This window comes from Rattus norvegicus, chromosome 5, assembly GCF_036323735.1.
Source record: "Rattus norvegicus strain BN/NHsdMcwi chromosome 5, GRCr8, whole genome shotgun sequence".
In the NCBI taxonomy this organism is placed as follows: Eukaryota; Metazoa; Chordata; class Mammalia; order Rodentia; family Muridae; genus Rattus; species Rattus norvegicus.
The window spans coordinates 105767800-105788934 of record NC_086023.1 but is presented as its reverse complement, the minus strand read 5'-3'; the positions used below and the strand labels follow the sequence as shown (position 1 = coordinate 105788934).

General features: G+C 39.4%; 1 protein-coding gene across 7 annotated transcripts in view; it reads right to left on the bottom strand.

The window, feature by feature from the left end:
• Adamtsl1 (ADAMTS-like 1) overlaps positions 1-21135 on the bottom strand; it is a 955322-nt gene that overhangs the window by 176858 nt on the left and 757329 nt on the right. For 4 of the 7 annotated variants that reach the window (XM_039111084.2, XM_039111079.2, XM_039111081.2 and 1 more), the window contains 4 exons: positions 16273-16323; positions 11657-11861; positions 9898-10045; positions 7557-7641 (listed from right to left, as the gene is read on the bottom strand). In XM_039111084.2, coding sequence (XP_038967012.1) covers positions 7557-7641; positions 9898-10045; positions 11657-11861; positions 16273-16323 — 489 coding nt within the window. Of the gene's footprint in view, positions 1-7556; positions 7642-9897; positions 10046-11622; positions 11862-16272; positions 16324-21135 lie in introns of those variants that run through there. The other 3 variants (XM_039111080.2, XM_039111083.2, XM_039111086.2) reach the window with 2 other exon arrangements.

The window sequence follows — 21135 nt, the reverse complement described above, 5'->3', positions numbered from 1 at the left end:
TTTTGGCACACAAGGACCCTATTAATTTATCTTTGTCACTCTCTAGGGCTCAGCTGAGCAAGAGCTCAGAGTTAGCTTTCTGAAGGCAGCAATAGTGGTGACGGTGGAGTGGCCGATGGATACAGGACTTCTTGGATTGCAATGAAGGCCCTCACTGACCACATAAAATGGCTCTGTCTGTGCTTTTGGCTTCGTTATTGATTTCGCTGTCTCTGTGCATGCTGGGAGCAATCCGCGGGGATTATGTGTATTAACTCAGGGTAGACGGAGGCTGCTCTTCCACAAGAGCAGTTTTCATATCCTTTTTGCTGTGTTCTACAATTTTCCATACATTTCTTTAGTTAAACAGAAGTAACTACCGTCTATATGTTAGAACAGACGGTAGTAAAAGTGTGGGGCCCGTGAGTCTTTAAAGGACTTCCAAAGTACAGAGGAGGGGCAGGAAGATGGTGTACCGTGGGAACCGTAAGCTGAGGTTCAGGTTAAACCCTGTGGTTCCTAAATGTCTTCAGAGCAAGATATATTTATAATGGGTGATTATAATATATTTTTTAACTTTCTTGAAGTTTCTCTGGGGAGACAAATGGTTTGAGGACAGGTTTAGTTATGGCTACAGGTAATATGTTAATCCTCATAACCTGTATGGTGTAGAGAACACAATGTTCAGTTTACAAATGAGGAAACGGAGGTTTGTAGGATTCAGTGCTTTGCTCAGTCATTGCTGAGACCCCAGATGTGTCCTACACTTCAGTACTGTGCCCTGTTGCTCTGTGTGGAGAGATGGTTAGATGGTTTTTAATCCTTGGTCCAAACAGGGCTGCATCCATGCTAAGGGCATCTGAGTACATAGCTCCACTCCTTAGCAACTCATACGTGGCAGCTGGATGTGCTTGAGAAAGAAGAGTTTACGAAACCATGAATTTTTTAGTCACACAGGTTTTCCTCATCGAGAAACAAAGGGTGACAGAAATGTGTGATCATATCTTCCTTTCCAAAACAATAATTTTGACATTAATGCCAGGTTCAAATAAAATCTATCAGAAACTTCCAACTACTGGTTCATAAGAACATTTCCTTCCAACCCTCACAGTGTATATATTAATTTAATCTATCCATTTCTATTATTTGTGTACTAAGACATATGAGCTTAATTATTCTGGTATTTTAGATCAAAGGTAGATATAATTCTAACATAGAGAGTACAGAACTGGAGTTCTAATATCAATCATACTGCACACATACCAAAAACATCAAGTAACATTGCTTTTTTTGTTTATGATTTTTGATTTATTTATGTATGAGGGTTTCATTTGCATGCATGTATGTGTACCACATGTGTGTCTGGTGGTCACGAAGGTCAGAAAAGAGGATCAGATCCTCTGGGTCTGGGGAATCAAATCTAAGTCCTCTGGAAGAGGAACAAGTGCTCTTAATTGCTGAGCCCCAATGGAAATTCTTAAATCATGTAGAACCCATTTATTTAATCTGTGGATACTCAGCCAATATTCAAATTTGAGTCATAATTTTATTGCTTCTGTGACGACAGTAGTCAGATGGTTCTTTCTTTTAAAACACTTATTGCTATTTCTTACATGTATGGGTGTTTTGTCTGCATGTACATCTGTGCACTACACGTGTGTCCCTGGTGCCCGTTGAAGCCAAAAGAGGGCCTCTGATTCCCTGGGACTGGAGTTACAGACAATTGTGAGCTGCCATGCAGGAGCTTGGGATTAAGCTTAGGGCCTCTGGAAGAGCAGCCAGGGCTCTTAACCACTGAGCCATCTCTCCAACTCCAACCCCGAGTCTTCTTGAGAGTAAAGCACTGTTAGGTGACTTTTGAAATATCCGCATTTACCAGAAAGTCACTATGCTGAGCTGGTGGCTCATGGGTCAGTTTTGGGTCCTGCTATTGGAGGCATGAGCAGTGAGCAGGTGCCGTATGCTCTTCCAAAGTGATCGTGAAACGCATTATTAGACAATGTGCATCGAAGGTCTGCTACTCCAGGAAATATGCAGGGTAGGGATAATTTTGGTAGATGAGGATGAGGCCAGAAAGGGAGGAGCTGAAGAGAGGACAAGATATGGGAACTTAACGATGTCTGCTCAGGGTAAAACATTTGCTGACTGCACACCAGTTCCTGGAACTGAATGCTGGATTCATGCTTTCTCACCCCATGCTTCTAATGCTCGATCTGCTGTTGCTCCAGCATCCCCCTATAATGTACTACTTAATTTCTTGATATTATATAACATGAGTCTTGATTTTTAACGTATGTCTATTTCTATTCATAGAGAAGATAGTCGGTGGCATGAGAGATGGCTTAGTCATTAAAGATTAAGGCTCATAACCAAAAAGACAAGAGCAGAGCCTCCTTGTTACTTTCCATGGCCTGAGCTTTATAAAGAGAACATAACTCGAGTACTTTGCGTTGAGAATATAAACAATATTGCTGTCAAGCCCTTCACTGATGTTTGATTCTCTATATATACTTTGGGGAAATATACGAATTCATGCCACATAGCTGAGATTTCTAGCCATTTTTTTTAAAAAAAGTATACCTTCTTAAGTGCTAAGAAATTTCCATTATCTAACAACTTCATAGAGTATAAATATTAACTAACTATATAGAAATATAGTCCCATACATACTGAAATGCTGTTTCCCACAAGATAAACAAGGCACATAAGGACTGTAGAATCATCATGGGGACTCTCACTGGTCCTTCTGTTTATACCTAAATCCTGTGGGTTCTATTCACACAGCTGTATGACAAGAATTTCCCTTTGTTTCTTATGCAATCGGCCCCATGGCTAACCTGATGCCATCTGGCATCCAGATATCATTGCTGCTTTCTGACTGCTTGACTTTCTTTTTTTCCCTTCTGGCTCATGTCAGGTTTACTTCTGATAATACATGTAAGGCCTGGTTATTACAATGAAGCTTCCAAATGGCTTGCTAACCAAAAGAATTGACTGAAAATCTACAAAGATAAAACTCAAGAATTTTACACTCCAAGATGAGGAAGAAGTGCTACCTGATTTTACTGTATCTGGCTTTCCACCTGGTGAATGCCAGCTATTTAATGAGGGGATGCTTGATTCATATTATTATTAATACTTATATTAATATGTGGGCTACATTGAAAGGACATTGTTCACCATTGCTTGCTTTGAACTACCATGGAAAAACTACCAGGAACTGAAACGTACATGGGAAGAACTGAGCTATTAGTCCTTGCTTTTTCTCTATGTGAAATGCCTTCCTTTAGACACTTCAAAGTCTAAATGACAAAGTCAGAGTGCCCTGTGCACCTGTGTCATGCTTTTGTTTGTTGTAAATATATCTCCTTTGACAATTCCCCTCTAGGACATTCAGCGGTGCTTTACTGCTTGAAGGAGGTTAAGGAGATCTACAGAGTTTAATTAGAGGTTTGTTTTCTTTTTTTTTAATAGTGTGGATGGGAGGTTATGTATCCAAGCAAGGGCCACTGATCAATGGTTACATCACTGAAGAAAATGTTAACAGCCACTGTTAACAGCCACTAGTCTTTCAAGGAGTAGTGGGGCTGCATAGCTCTCTCCCCTATCATGATGGAATGTTGATTGGCCCAGCCATGTTTCAGTCTCCTGAAGCCAGTCACACCTATGGCGAGTTCATGGGTGCAATGGCTGTGTCCTGTCTACATACCTCAGCACCCTCCAGCTCCTATAATCTTTCTATCCCCTTGTCCTCTGTGCTCTCTGAGATTTGGAGGGGGTGATTCAGCTGCATCCTTTAGAGCAAATATTTCTTCTCATTCTTCAGCTCACAACCTCGGAGACAGGTTTGTTTTACTGTTTTTATCTTCATGACTGTCTAGGATGGGTTTCATTCATGAAAACCCCCACTAGGCTTACGTTTTGGTTTGATGCTTGGACTGTATTTGCATTGCATTTCAATGGGATAGAGAGAGATACCTGGTTAAAAGATTCTTACTGGGACTGGGCAGATGCTCAGGGTGTAGAGGGCTTCCTGTTCTTCCAGAGGATCCAAGCGTGGCTCCCAGAATCCATACCAGAAGACTTTTTATCAAGTGTCTTTCCTGGCATGGCTTCTATCTGATGGTCTCTGAGGATACCTGCTCTCACACCACCCCGCATACTTGAAATAATTTTCTAAAACTGGACTAGGGAGAAAGCATAACAGGCAAGATCACTTTCCGCTCTACCAGAAGACCCAGGCTTGGCTCATAACACCCAAGTGGTGGTTCATAACTCTGGTTAACTCCAGGTCCAGGGAGTCTGGCTCCCTTTCTCACCTCTAAGGATAAGGGGCACACAATACACAGATATACATATAGGTAAAATACTCATACACATAAAAAAAAGATTTGGCTCTTTGTAGCCAGGATAATTGGTTAAAAATGTGTCTGGGGGAAAATAGTCTACCATAGAGGCATGGATTCCCGTAAGTGGGTTCACAGTTCCATTTCTGGATATAAAGATATGCGTTTGCCACAGTCCCTCTGCCTAAGATAGATCTTCCATTGTTTAGGAAAAATCCCTGATATCTTAAAAATGTTTATGTTTTGCTTCTGAAGGTGGAAGTGGTACATAGTAGGCCAGGTCTCTATCAGTGAGCTGCAAACTCTAGCCCTCTGGGAGATAGAATTGCGTTCACATAGTCCATGCAATGTTTAGGTTAGAAGATCCATGATGTGAGAACATTCTTGTGTTCAATATTTTACTTCTTTCTTGGCGATTCAGTTATTGGTCTTTTATCATAGATTTTCTCTAAACATAGAGATACTCACTTCCAACATACTTCTGGCTGGTGTTAAGCAACTTTCCCTTACATTTTGGGGTTATTAAGAGTATCTAACACTAAGTAAGGACATTTCATATGCTAAAGGATTAAGTACAGTGATATCCCTGTATTTATTTAACGAGACAGGCTGTTGATAATATTTTCTCTTTCCATATGGGAAAGCTGGTGACATTTGCTGCTTTCCTTCTCCCGAGCCTGCTGGAGCTGGTGCAGAAGATAACAGCTCTGGCTCTCTGTTCCCTCCAGCCCCAGAGCAGCCGTTCAGAACTGACAGCCGCAGCTTCTACACATTACCGTTTAATTTAACCAATGTGACTCTCTTCGGTGGGGGGAAGAAATGGTTTGCTGACAGTACATCATTTCTTTTCATTGCGCTTCGGAGAGTAATTATGGTTGTTACGCATATTTGGAAGCTTGTCTATGTGTTTTCTTTTTTAAAGAAAAAATTAAGACCATGCAGAATTATGTTTTTAAAATTCAAAATCAATTAAAAATGTGACACTTAAGACCTTTCTGAGGGCTCAGCACATTAAACATGTAAAATGTATTAAAATATGAAAAACATACAGCTTTCATTACCTAATTCTACAGCTGTCATTTATTTCATTTTCGTATTAATGTAATTGTTGTCCTGAACATAACTGTATACATTTCCTTTGCATTAAATTGGCACTCCAATTATAATCTACTTCAATTCAGATTAATCACACCAAGATGGCAATTCCATTACATGAAGGGTGAAATTTAATGGCTTAATTTTATATGGCTATAATTTCAATGGCCAAAAGTGTGTTTAGCTGCTTTAGGGGTTTTATTAAAATTAAGCATAATGCACCTTAATTGGAACATTCATGGAAAATACATATCATAAAGTATGCACGATCATGGTCTATGAAATGCTTCTGCATAAGCATAATTCCACTTTCAGGTTTCACTGGAGCAGTATCGACTAATCAGAAAGAAGTATAATTATGGATGCAATATGCTTTTATTTAGTTTCAACTTTGTTCCATTATTTGACATTAGTCACAATGCAATGTTCCAGACAGATATGCCTTACACCAGATGGCAGAACCTAGTGTGTAAGGAGAGCAGATTATTTATATAAAAAATACACGGTTGGTTGGAAACATGTTTAACCATAGAGTACACATGAGGATTAACCAGGGCTGGTGACGTGGCACTTTCCTATGTCTCAGATAGAGCCTTAGTAGAAGCAGAGTTAATGAGCCTGACATCCTCCTCAGCAATGAGATCTGCCAAACTAGGTCCTGCCTGGGGAATTACAGCCTGGCAGGAGGAGGACAGGAATGTCTTCATCTATTTGGTTAGCGTTATGACCATCAGCCACCGTCTCTCTCCCACAGTTCTCCCACCTTCCGTTACTTTATTATTTTTTTTTTACTGTAATAACTTTAAGGTAAACAAGTACTTTATGTTTAACTTAATTGTTCTCTTAAGTAAAAAACATGGTATCCAATTATGTACTTTTTTTTTAGTTTTTATTTTTTGACTTCTGGAAAATCAAGCACTGTGGTACAATTAATTTGCAAGTGACCATTGAATTCCTGAGATTTCTTGAAACTCAGGAGCACAATTTTACATCTTAAAAATCTTATCAGCTTTAGATTCAAGCAGGATAATTTGGAGAAAACTGTGTTTGAATATCTTCATTTATATCACTAGTAAAATTTACACTTTGACTTGAATTTGAAAAGTCTATGATGTGCTGTGTGCTCTCCCGAAAATTCTGAAGACTGGGTCACATGTCTTATACATCCATATATGTCCTAGTATCTACATTAAAGTAACTGAGAAAGGCTTTGAGCTGTGGAATGACTTTGCCATGTACGGAATGGATCAGTAAAGTATTCTTCCTTGTGCAGAAACAGAAAATGTGCCTGTCAGTGTTCTCTGGTGGAATCAGTGTATACAGATCCACCATTCAATCTGTTTTCTCTTTCTCTTCTGTGTTACTTTTCTGAAGTCTGGTCAATCTGTACCTATTGGTTAAGATTTCATGGTGTACAAACAGAACCCATATGGGACCCTAAGTAACTGGGGAAGAACCACAATCTTTCCAGTGACAAGGTAAAGCTACTACATGCCTTTTACCTTTACATATATTTTATTTCCTCCTATCATTTTGTGAATAGCTGTACTATAAAGCTCAAGGATAAGGAGAGTGGAATACTGCCCACACTTTCATATCAAATCAATCTGTCTGTCTTTCCTTCCTTCCATCCATTCACATATCATCCACGTATCCATCCATGCATCCATGCATCCATGCATACATACATACATACATACATACATACATACATACATACATACATACATACATAATTGTACTGGGGATTAAACCCAGAGCCTTGCATATACCAGGCAAGCATGCTCTACCACTGAGCCACATCTCCAGCCCATCTAACCTCTTGTTATATTATCAGTCTGGGATTTTTCACCTCTGGCTCCTTGCCAAAGGTAAAGAATTTAGAGAAGAAGCACCTCATTTGTATCTCCCTGTCAGGCAAAACTGAAACACACTTCTATTCCTACGAGAATGTGAGAAACTTGTAAATCTCATTTGGATGCAATCAACATTTTGACCAACATTTCGCAACAGATCCATCTCTCATTGAGAATCCCAGAGGGCTCACGTCCCTTTGGGATATAGATTAGAATCTAAAAAGCCACAACAGTGAAACCCCACTAATTCCGTTCAGGGGATTCCCCATACTGAACTTACGAAGGCTCTTCAGACACGGCAGCTCCTTCTTCTAGCTCCTGGGCTTGCTTGAACCATGGCAGTTTGGCCTCTATTGGAAGTTTCTCTGAGAAAAAGTACAGTGGGAAGGGAAGAGATTAGAAAGTAGCTGAGAGTTCAGGGCAGTTCTTCATTCTCAGTACTTTGTAGTTTTGCTACATATGTAAAAGTCGTGCTGATAACTGCCAATGATTACTGTTGGGGCAAGTAGTTATTTCTGAGGATGGTTGTATCAAGAAGACTTGCCAGTGGATTTAAAGATTTCCTAACACTAGTGTCTATGCACACGCTTCTCTCCTCTATATTGAACTGCAAAGTCCCCTTTTCTATGCATGTCCCTGTTTGAAGCACTGACAACTATACAGAGAATCAACAAAGCTCCTTTGACACCTTTTAAACATAAAACACAATAGATGATAGTGTGGTGTGTTATAATTGTTTTGCTTTGTAGCTAAATGTTGCATTATATCAAAATCAAACAAACTACCATGTTGAAATTTGTAAACCATCGTTTTAAAGTTCTGACTTATTCAATATTACTCCTAAGGTTCAGTAGCAATGGAAGTTTATACAACTGAAGGCCCATAAACTGTGATTTGATGTGTTGTACCTATTCATCTAGCTTTGGGCAAACGACTCAAACAAGCTTCTTAAGTGCTTCCTGGGGAAAATGTGGAGGAGCCAAAGAACTAGGGAGGTTCTAACTGTTCCTATAGAACTAACTGCCAAGATTCTCATCTTTGACATATTTATTAAGGTCATTTCTGGGCATGTTTGCCTTTATAGTATGAGCCAGTGAAGCTCCGTCACCATTTTATAACGTATAATTGCAAAGATGAAAGAAATATGTCCACATACGCATGCACCATGGACTAATGTGGTATTTTAACAATGCTTAGAGAGTCAGGATCACCACTTAGTTGTGAAAAATCCAGACTTCGTTCTTGATTGTTAACTGTAGACTGAATTTTCTTCCCTCTAAAGCTGTTTGGTAAAGATAGAGCTAATAGGTCATAGGCTATTTCTAGTTGGGTTTTCATTACCTGTCTTCTATTTGTAGCCATCACCTAGAAGTATATTAAGAAATGCATGCATGATTGGCTCACAGGTGTGGGACACCTGCACATGCAGCATTCTATAACTCCACCATTCACCCTAGTGACAGGACAGCCAGTGGCCAGCTTGGCACCAACAGTAGACTTGTAATACTCCGCTACTGTCTTGCATCCATGAGTGCCTGTGGCCATCTCATCTGATATTTGAAAACATTAACGAAAGTCCACTTAAATCTGGAGAAAACCTAACATGTGGTAGGGAGCAGGTTAAGAACCCTATTATACAATAGCTCTTGTAACCCTTTCATGGGCTTCACATACATTCTAGTATTTTCCACATCTTACAGATGAGTAAACTTAGACTTAGATATTATTAAGAATAATTAGGATTTCTGATATTTCCTTTTGTTTTCCTTTTAGATTAGATTATTAAGAGCTCACGATGCTACTCATTCCAATGATGAGTAAATCGTAGAGCTACCACATGGCTGATTTTCCTAGAAATGTAATGTCTCAAAGAAGTGATACGAAGAAAGAAATGACGACTGCGCTTGGCATTCAAGGATATAAGAACACATCATAGAGAATTCTGAACATCCAAATGGTTTGTGTTTCTGAGTTTTCCTGTTTCATTGGCACACTAACACACTAACACAGAAATCAGATCAATATTCACACTTATCTGAATGGCCCAGTATAAGTATAATGCCTCTTGCTTAAGGGGATTTTTTTCTAAAGATTTTAAAAATGGAATCATTTTTGACATCTATTAAATTCAAATAAATGTCACAGTTCTATTTTTATTATACTTCTGCAATGCAGTCTCATTACATTTTCAATACAGAAAGCGGGTTTTTGCTTCCTCTGTTTGAGGCCTGTGACTTCCCACCATATGTCAGGCTCAGTAAAGTAGAAACATTTGGATTCCTTGTCTTTAAAAGCAAGAAATGTGGATAGCAAATTACACACATATATGTACATATATGTATATATATTATACACACACTTGAGTGTATATATGAGTACATATGAATAATATATATGAATGAAATAATGAAAAACATTATTTTACATAAAAAATAAAAATATTGTAAAATAAAACAAAAACCATTTGAAAATATGAAAAGAAATAATCAAGTCTTCTTAATATAGTCTAAGTTATAAAGTCTCTTAGAACTTTTGAGATATTTTAAAATAATCCAAGAAAACTGGAGTTTCCTGACTATCCATTGTCACTGAGGAAGGGTGAAGGTCCCCTGTCCCGTTACCTCTGGGCTTGTAGCAGGGTGTGGGAATGATGCATTCTTCTTTTATGTGGGGCTTTGTTTTCGCACTGCAGCCTCCTGTGTGCATTCCACGGTGGTCAATGCAGAGCACCACACGGTATCTGAGGCCCTGGCCACAGGTCACTGTGCACTGGGAAGAGATGGTGAGAGAGAGAGAGAGAGAAAGAGAGAGAGAGAGAAAGAGAGAGAGAGAGAAAGACTCATAGGCAAAGCCTGATTTATATATTTAACTTTGCACCTAAGACTTTTATATTTCTTAAAAAGTAAAATTTCATACATATATTTCATATATATGAATATAAAAATATATATATTCATCTCTATCTATCTCTATCATCTATATCTCTATTTGAGTTTTTCTGGTGGATTTAAACCACTTCTTACCAGTTATTAGATCTTTGTTCTTTTTGGGTTTCAGAGGTAGAGTCAGTTGAAAATTAACTCATCCCTTTAGATCTTTTAGGATATGACTAACTAGTGATTAGTTAGTTGGACTGTGTGTAAAGTACACTACCACAAAGGAGACATAAAGTTATAGTATGCTCAAGTTCAATTACCCATACAACTTTATTCAGTTACTTTGTGCATATCTGTCCAAACTATGAGAAACAATTACTCCTACAAGGATATTTAGAGATGTTAAAAAACCACCACAGTCTGCTTTATAATACAGGATTGAAAATGCAACTAATTATATTGAAATGGGGGGGTGCGTCATAGGAGCCCAGTCAATGGGCAGAGGGAGAGAGAATCTGGGGGAATTCTGCCAGCCTGCGGCAGGTCTGATGTAGGCAATGCCAGGCTCCTGAATCTATCCTCACAGTCACTGGGCAGGGTGTGGTCATGTTTGTTACTGATTCTGTGGATAAGGACACAGTGCTTTGCTTCCACATCTTTTTAACTCTTTCTCCATTTTTTTTTTACTATGTAAGCAGCAAACCAGAATAGCCATCTCTCTCTCTCTCTCTCTCTCTCTCTCTCTCTCTCTCTCTGTGTGTGTGTGTGTGAACAACACTGGGGACTGAACCTGAACCTGGGGCCTTAGATACACTAGGCCTGTACCCTACTACTGAGTCATATCGTCTTATCACTTTTTAAAAGTTTGCTTTTGATTTTGACATAAGAGTTTACCTACACAGCCCAAGCAGACCTTGAGCTTGTAATCTTCTTGAGTAACTCTCTTACAGCACTGGAGTTACAGGCTTGAGGCACATGCCCAGCTAAGAATAATCTTTTCAGCTCAATTGTAGCAATGATGAAAACTAATGAAGGTAGCAATTTTGGTTTCAATAATTGTACTTCCTATCCACTTTTAACTATTGTGCTGTTTTCACTTCATACTTTTTATTTTCAGGGTATGTGTACATGGTTGCACTCTTTTGTTTTTACTATTCCCACCCATTTTACATAAGACAAAGTATAGTAAAAAATGCAGTCAACTGAGCTATCTTGTAGAGGCAGCTCTCACAGATTAAGGGTCATTCGACATCCCTAACTCTTAGAAGGGATTTGTTTCCCAAAAGGGAAGAGCAGAAGCCAGGCTAAAGTAACTTAAAGGAAGAGTAACAAATATTTGGTCATGTGGGATTGGGTCATTCCTCCTCCAGGAACTAAGAGGACAGGTTTTGAGACACCTCAGGTACAGAAGGCTGGTACTGTACAGGGTGATTGGTGGCTCACAAGGCCGAGAGGTAAGAGTGCACTTACTCTCCTAAGAAACAAAGAAAGAGGGCGCAGTTACCGGAGACCACTCCTGTGCCAGCCATTTAGGGCAGTCAAAAATGTTGCAGGGCTGCACGACTGGCATCTTTGGGGTGTACATGCATTTCCACTCTTCCACTGAAGTGACATGCCCCTGGATGTCCTCCTCCACACAGGAAACTGCCCGGCTCTGGATGCCCCCCCCACAGGAGGAGGAGCATGCGGTCCACGGGGTGGCCTCCCACCTACAGAAAGCAAGCGGAGTCATCAGGGCGGACATGCAAATTGCCAAACCTCCTTAGTGACCTGTCACACCAACCCCATGCCCTGGGTCGATCACTGGTTCTCTAGAGAATCAAAACTCTCTATTGGCTGAAATTTCATTAAGAGGGAAAGCTTTGACCTTGGCAAGAATGTTTCATAAACCTCGAATCTCTGCACAGTTTGGGGAGCAACCCACAGGATGTCTGGACTATCTATAACCTATCAACAATGGGAGTTCAATCTGCAGTCCTCTTTCTGTGGTTTCTGTGTACATGTATACTATGTATATATAACGCACATACATACATGTGAATGTACTTATGTATGTGTTAAAGTATAATTGTTTTGAACTAAATCTCAGCAAGTATTTCTGTGAAGACTAAAACAGAAAATAAGGAACTAATATCACTTCTGGATTTTTTTTTTAAATAGTAAAAACTCATACACAATCTCCCTATACAAAAAGCTTCTTCTCCCTCTTTTCTGAAACTGTCAGCTCCGGGATTCCACACACTCGGCACAAGCTACTCAGACTGTGCATCTGTAAGTTGAGGGGTAGGCGTGTCAATAACTGTGTAATTGCTTAGATGGTGACAGACCCACAGATGTCCCCCAGTGTGGAACGCCTTGACTTGTAAATAAGCTTGGTTTCTGTTGAAAAGCTCATGGCAACTGCACAGAGTTATACTGCTAAGGCAGGAAAAAACAAGATTGCCAATGACGCTATCTATCTATCTATCTATCTATCTATCTATCTATCTATCTATCATCTGTCTATCATCTATCCGTTATCATCTATCAATCATCTATCTATCTATCATCTATCTATCATCTATCTGTCTATCATCTATCTATCAATCATCTATCTATCTATCTATCTATCTATCTATCTATCTTCCTTCCTTCCTTCCTTCCTTCCTTCCTTCCTTCCTTCCTTCCTTCCTTCCTTCCTTCCTCTCTTTCAGTTTTGTGGCAATTGGGACTAGATTTAGACACATGGAACTCCTGTTCACAGCATCATGGGGTGGGCTGTGTGAGCTCTGCTCGTTTCTTACATGGACCTCGATAGTTAGAATTGCTAGGCCAGCTTAAGAGATTTTAAAGAATCATAAGAGATCTAATTTTAATGAAAGAGAACCCAAACAGCCCTGAGTTGACACAGTTTATTTGCTACATGTTAAAGTATCACACAGGTAGTCGGCAGCCTGTGGAAACTGTAATTACTCTGTAAGTAAGTTGCACGTATGTCGTGGACTTGATTTCTCTTCTGAAGGAGCTGGTAGGGGTTGAGGATTTAGCTCAGGGGTAGAGCGCTTGCCTAGCAAGCGCAAGGCCCTGGATTCAGTCCTCAGCTCCGAAAAAAAAAAAAACCTGAAGGAGCTGGTATAATAACATGCTCCCATGTTAGAGGCGTTTACGCTACATTCTGTCTGCACTGCTCAGGTTTAGGTGCGCGCCTTTGTCTCCACTTTCAACAGCCAGCGATGCTGCCAGATTCAGAATTTCCTCCCAGAACACACACAAAATGTTACTCTGGGGGAAGCTGAGGCTCTCTGACCCTTAAGAGATTGAATAAAAGTTATGTCAAGGGAATGATGAGCCTTTGCAGAGCTCTCCTTGCAAAAGGATCAGACAGCTCTATTCTTCAGGTAAATCTCTGCATGACTTCCTGCCAGAGGTGGAGAACAGGCCTCTGTCAGAGTGAAGATGGGCCCGATACATAACGATATACTCATGCTACATTTAATCTGACAGTGAAAAGGCAATATTTTGATGGCTATTTAATCACCTAGATGGTTGGAATTCTATACGGGAAAGCATTTTCTAACTGGCACTCTAAGACCTTGAAATTGTGTCTCCTATGAAAGGGAGAGTGATTAATTTTTATCTCAACACTTGCCTTGACCGTGAGGCTTCCCTAATGAGTGTCTGTGCTCTTTTTCCTGTCACTGATCACAGAGAGACATGAGGATAACACGAGTTTGCAGATTCATAGCATGGCTTGAGCTTATGTGAACAGTATCATGTGATACCTCATGTCACAATGGGGCTGTGGGGAGTTTTAAAGCACAGTGTATTTAGGTATGTTAAATCTAGCAAGAGAAATAGCATTCTTTGTCAAGAGATATTAAAACAGGGACCAGGATGAATATTATGAATAAAGAAAGATAAATCCAAGAATCTTGTCTTAAAAGACCATTAAATAAATTGGCATGCCATATAATTATGCATACATGGATTTTAATTACCTTAAATCCACACTAGTTTAAGAATTTTTCAAAATTAAAAAGATATGAGTTCGTTGTCAGTCAAGATTAAGTTCATCATGATACATTGTTACATGGAGCTTTATGCTAAGTCTTAAAGGCAGAGGACAAGAAAGAACAACATAGAATGTATTAATTGGGTACCTTATCTATACTGGTCTGAAATCTATTTGAATGTTTTAAATAGTGGGGCTTTCTACCTCAACTGTCAAGGTGTTGCTATTTGAGAACTATGTGAACTTTGGTTCTGTTGAATGAGAACCTACTTATAGAAATAACGGCCATTTACTAGAAATTTGCTAGTGAAGTTGACTTTGTATCTTCAGAACTACTGGAAAACAGATGTCTTAGGGGCAACAAACACAGCCTGTTTGTTAACTGTCTTGTCCTTTTCTGCAGAAATGCACAAACACATTAAATAAATACACAGGACATGGTGCAAAAAAAAAAAACCAGCAAGTGGGACTGTGAACATTTGAGACAGCACTCGATTTTAGACACTCGAGGGAAGTTTTATGCTATAAGAAGTCAAGACTCATATGAAAGGTTTACTTGCACAAGGGGTTAAAAGAAAAAATAATCATAGAAGATGACAGGAATCTAGAATTTCCTGAGAGGAGAAACATAAACTCAGTGCTCTTCACATTAATACCAAACTTTGCCATTGTTTTAAAATACATGGCTTTCCTCCATACAAACAAGGCACACACCGATGGAATATTGATTCTACAGACAAATGGAAATCAAGGAAAATCTTGGCTCAATTATATCTATCTTTGGATTCTTTCTGTACATTGTGGAGGGGAAGACTTCTGGAAAAGATACCTAAGAAGCATTCTGAGGTCACTTATTGTCTTTATCAGTACAGTTACAGCATAGTGGGAGTCAGGAACCAGTGAGTTAGCCATTTAGTGACACATTTTGCACCAATGATATCTAGTGTCAATCAATCTCCCTTTGCACATGGCTCTGAGACCAGTGACCAGACAGGCTCCTGTCAGTCACTCGAAAATTTTCATTGGACACTGGACAACATTTAAATACCTGTATATGCATCTATACGTATATTTGTGTGAACATGCATGGTTACTTCTCTAGGTGGTGGGTGTGTTTGCTGAGCTAGGACTAAGAGACTGAGGTCTCACTGGAGAGTGGAATTAGCATCTAATTAGATTCTAATACACAAGGAACTCAGAGACTATCAGTTACATTTGCTGAATTTTGCTGTTCAAAACATAGTTATTTTTTCCTGCATGTTTTAGTTTAGGATTTAGCAAACTGATGTAAATTATGTTAACTGTTCCTGGTCTCATAGAAACCCAGGACTCTAAGCAGCAGCTGATTCCCTGGGTGCCAAATTAGTAAAGAAAATAGCAAAGCCATTTAAAACTAATTCCAATTTCTGTTACCTGCAGAGCTATTTCCGATATGGCAAGCAATATGGATGACAATTATTTCTTAGCTTTTCTCAGCAACTCCAGCTTTCTCACAAATATAAAGATAGAAATGTCCTTCTGAAGTATCTGAATACCCCTTTTTTCCTAGTCTTTAAAATTATACTTTAACAAAACGATGTAGCAATTGACCTTTATGTGTTTAAAAACTTTACTCTGTAAAATGTTCTGAGCAATAAGGCCATGAAATATCCTTTAATTATAATTCCTCCAAAATAAAGAAGGGCACATGAAGCCCCTGTTAGAATAGCCACGTATCTGGAATTTTATACTCCTCGTGTAGTGATTGCACTCCAGGCAGTGTTTGTTTAGGTTAGCAATGGCTTTGTAATGACCAGGCTTCTACCAAGAGGAGCCAGACAGGGAGTTAAAGAGGGAGTGAAGGGAAGACACAGCAGAGGCAGACATATTGCAGCTAATTAGACTGAGTTACTGTGCCCACTCCAATGAAATATCATTCTGTGATAATGGTTTCTGAATGACAAGCTTACAGTCTGAACAGGCCAGCATTATTCAAGAGGAGAGCTCAGAATGGATTTGCAAAGTTTACCATCTTCTATCTTACTCATAGAAAAACACAGAATCTATGGCTCTACATTTTCACATATACACACTGCAGCATCAGAAGACTGATCTGCTAATTCTAACATCAGGATGATTGATTTACGTACCGAGGAAGGGGATGGTAGAGGTCATAAGGCATGATCTGCTTGTATCCGTCACTGTTAGGAACAATAATGCCAACCCTCTGAGTAGAAGGTACACACAATAAAATAAACACTAAATGATTACATCATATACATTTCTATACAATTGCAAAACAACATACATAAATCATGTCTGGAAACAGCACTGAAACAGTTCGATATTTATGCTAGCAGTAGGCTAGGGGAAGGTCTTTGAAGACACTATTTTCTATAATTAGTCCTCTGATCCAAGCAGGAAATACGACTAGAAAGGGAGATGGTGAGAAACTTTGGCACCTCACCATTAGCTATTACAATAAACTCATAAATGTTCTTTAATCCCCCAAATTATCCATCCTATGAGGTCATTATTATTATCATCATTATAAATGTTACTTCCAGATGCCCATGGAGCAATTACAGTTACTGTCTCACTTTTGATGAAAGAGAAAGCTATGTAAGCAGGAGGTTATGAACCACAGAACTGACAAGACTATAACATAACATCAGCAAATAGGCTTCTACTTCTGGCAGATCTAAAGGTTTACTAATACCTGGAAAGTAGCCACTTGGATGTTTCATAAAGGGGAGGGAGGAACTACCAAATGTTATAAGCAATACTTAGCGGGAGCAAACTCCCTACCAAAATGAAGTAACGAAACTGTTTACAAACATGAAAGTGTTTTTGTCTATAAAATGTTATACAGTGTTAATGGCTTTATCATGATGCTTATGACTGTTGCGGCTACCATTAAGACATTGGGAAACCTGTGTGGTTCGGTGACAGAGTAATGGCTAAAGAGCCACAAGAAAGGACACATTATATGCTGTGTGGCTGAAGAATGCACAAGAAAAGACAGCGCGGGCTGTGCTGAAGGTCTTCAGGTCTCCTACTACGTTTCCAAATTTCTTGATTTCAATACCTCCCATTGGTAAGACTGGCTTCTTGCTGAAGACTACAACCCCTGATGGTGAAACATGTCTTATTACTTAGGCTATTGAAGAAGAGGGCAAGGGCAGCCGAGCCTCCATCAAGAGTAGAATAGGAAGAGTGCTCAGTGCAGATGAAGAAACACGGAAGGGCACAAACAAAAGATGGCTTATTTCCATGTGGCAAGTGCTAGGGAGGCCCTCTCTTGAACATCAAGGAGATCTGTACATTCTGGTTGTATTTCTGGGATGCATGTGTATATATTTACACATCTACATAATCGTTAACATATATTCAGTATGTTTATACTTAAATCTAAATAAATAGATTTTCACTTTGACCCCATCACTTGACATGGGATGGTATTATACCCTTAGGGAATGGCTAGCACACCTAAGCTTTTGAGTAGAAAGATTGAGCTGGGCTTAGTATGGATCAGATAGCAAAAGCAAAAGAAAACAAAACGCTGACTGAAATTCATGAAAAGGAAGAAAGAAAGAGAGGACTGACTGGGAGGCCTTAAAACCCCAAGTAAAATAGAAGGAGATGCATGGGAGTATTTAGATGTGTTTCAGAGAAAATAGAGACAAGGCTGTAAAGACAGATTCCCTAGGATGAAGTGTTTATTTGCTTATTTACTTCACAGAGGGGCATTTTCTGTGTTTATTTGACTTTTTGAATTCATTTTTCTGATAAAATTTTCATGCTATGTAAATGAGTGAGCACATCTGTGTGCCTTTGCCTCACAGTGCTCGTGAGAGTGATGCTGCCATGGGAATGCTCAGAATTGCATGAATCCTTAACACACCAAGGAAATGATTATCATATTAATGTTGCTTGGTTCTGGCTTTTGGAGTTCAATATCCCATTCTTTTCTACCTCTGATAAAAGCTTATTCCTGTTTTTTTTTCCTTTTTGTTAGAAACTATCCCTTCTAAAAAATTTTTTTACATCTAATAATCAAGAGAACTTTTTCTTTTAAAATGACAATATTTTAAAGAATGTCAATGTCTCAAAATTCTTTTAAAGCTTTGGACATATACTACCATTTAATAGAAGCAAATTAGGCTATAAATCAAATAGTCAGAAGTTAGGTTTTACATAACCCTTGTATCTATTCATTTCAATATAATTTTCTAAATGCAGAAAGGCATACCATTGCCTTGTCCCCTTGGAAAAATTTATGGCTATAATTTGTCATCTTCAATAAGAGAAAGAGCTGTTGCAGGTCTCTGTCAACTGATTTATCAGCTGATGATATTTGAAATGGAGACCTGAAGAGAGGGGATATGTGGGGGAGCACAGAGACGCCAGGATGTTGGGCTCTGCTTTGGGCTGATTTAGAAGTCATGTTTGTGTTTTAACAAGACGCTTTAAACCTGGCTCCAGCAAAACTATAGGTCTGTTTGCCTTTCTGTGGCATGGGTCATGGTGAAGACTAGAAATGACTCCATGGCACCTGTGAAAACAGAACGATAGCCAAACAATGGCGCTCTGTCCAGCCTCCAAATGCATCTTTCTGAGCCTTGGCTCTGCTCCCTCCCAGAGCTCTGGCCACAGCCCTGATTTTTGCCTGCACTGTGATGGAGGGGAAGGCAACCTTGCCTAAGATGCTCAGCTCATTGCTCACCTGGAAGACACATTGCATTTGTTCTCAGATAAAGTGAACATGAAGGATGGTAGAAAGGCAAACTACTAAGGGATCTGGCGAAACTCTTGCCAGGTTAGAGTCTAGGTGTGTGTGTGCTTGTGTACTTACATTTACACATGCCCCCGAATATGTGAACAGGAGGGAGGGAAGTGAACATGATCTACAAAATCATCACAAAGGAAAAATGGAAGAGCAAACTACTGATTCTCCAGAGCTCCAATAACCCCGACCACTTGTGTATTTTCACAGCAGCAGTGACACTACTCCATCTAAAACTAACTGTAAGGGGTGTTGAGAGCAGAAGCCAGGGACAATAAAGTGAAACTCACTTCCCACCTAACTTAATCAAAACATACAATTTACTCAACTGTCTGATGAAGTTCTTATAATGAAATATTACACAGAATATAAGATATAAAACACTCTGAGCCATTTTAATAATATACCTGAAAAATAAGTATAAAATACAAAATATTATTAATCTCACATTAGAAAATTGATATGCTCACATTTTATCGATAATATAATTTTCAGCTCCCAGGTATACACATGGACACATATAAGGACACTTGTGTCTATACAGATATATGTATGTAGACTCTCGCACGTATAGTAGGGAAATACCTTATAATCCTGGTGGGGTCCTGGGGGTTGGATTTTTTTCCTTGCTGTAAAATAAAATCTTCCTGTTTTGCAAGTTCTAAAATGACATGTTGCCTCCCACATGCTCAACAATTAGAGTACTGAAATGCAGTAAAATTTAAATTAAAAAAAAGTATAAGATGGGGGGGAGCATTTGGAATTAAGTTAAATGAGGTTATCACCTCCAATTCCATTCATCACCTAAATATCATTAGGCTTTGTGCAGGAATGATCTAAGTTGCAACTTCTGGACAATAGCCATGTCCTTAAAAGCCAAGCCTGAATCAGGGTCACTCTACGCAGTGTGGAATTCGTGTATTGTGATAGGTCTCTCTTAACAAGAACAATCCAAATGTAATTCACTCTGTGGAGATGAGTCATGGGGGTACATCTCAGGGAATGTCTCGGGACCTCTTGCCTCTTCTCATTGCACATCCTCTTTCTGGCTGCTGATGCTTGCATGATCTGCTCTTTGAGAGCAGTGAGTCCCACATAAGCCAACATCGTCTCTTGCAAGGTGCTTCTCTCGTGACTGCTGTCCCTGATCAAAGCACTGCCGTTCACTCACCCAGCCACCTTTTGGCTTCTTCTCTTTGCCATGCCCTTTATGGCTACCTTATAGTAAAACAGTGCTGCTGGCCTGCTTGTGTAACTTGGCATCTTTCCACTCCCTGAAGTAACTATGGAAGCTTCAGGGACATTTCTTTATTTTCTCTCTCATGTATGTTTCAGGCATTGTATTGCTTTGTAATTGTGGAATTCAACACACCTTGGGCAGATTTGGGCCCCAAAGTTTAGCTGACTCCTTTTCACCTTCCCCATGGCACCAAACATTAAGCCTCAATGCCTAGGAAATGACAGTGTTTTGTTTTGTTTTGGTTTGGTTCCCCTGAGAATGAAGTTAGAGGTGCTACGGCATTCTGACTATGAGGTTCCATCCTTTCTAGATGATTTCCAGGCAGTAATCGAAATCACCTTCTTCCTAAACAACACTGCAGAGATTTAAGGAAATGTTCAACGAGGCTCAAGCATTTCGCTTTCCCTTGAGAGGCAGAGCACAGAGGACCAGGGTCCAGTGAAGGAAGGGCCACACACGGAGCTGTGAGGTTGACCGTCAGGGTTCTTCTTGCTTCGTCCTTTCTGTGTATACAGCCTTGAGTGCTGGGCATCTGAACCTTTGCTTCTGTCTTATGAAAATACTAGTGGTGGACAAGTCCTGGACTTTAAGATAAAGGGAGAAGGCAAGAAACCCGTTCTGTAGACTTTATATTAGCTTTCCCTGGCTGATGTCTGCTAGTTCCAAGCTTGATAACCACCAAGATGGTATAAATTCTTCCTCCTCTACCTCCCATCAGCGTTCTGAAACAATGAGTGCCCTTAACATAAAGTCAAATTGGAACCAACTGAGAAAATGTCTTACCTAGTAGCCCTGACTTCTTTTAAAACTGCACTAATGCCAAATTACTGTGTAATCTGTATCAATTAATGATGTTTGGGTTGCAAGGGGGCCAGAGTCAAAAATCCTGATTCAGTGGCATGATGTGCAATTTTTTCTTAGACAAAAATTGATTTTCTACTATAAAACTAACCACTGAAGAGTTTTAACATCTTAGATTAGATGATA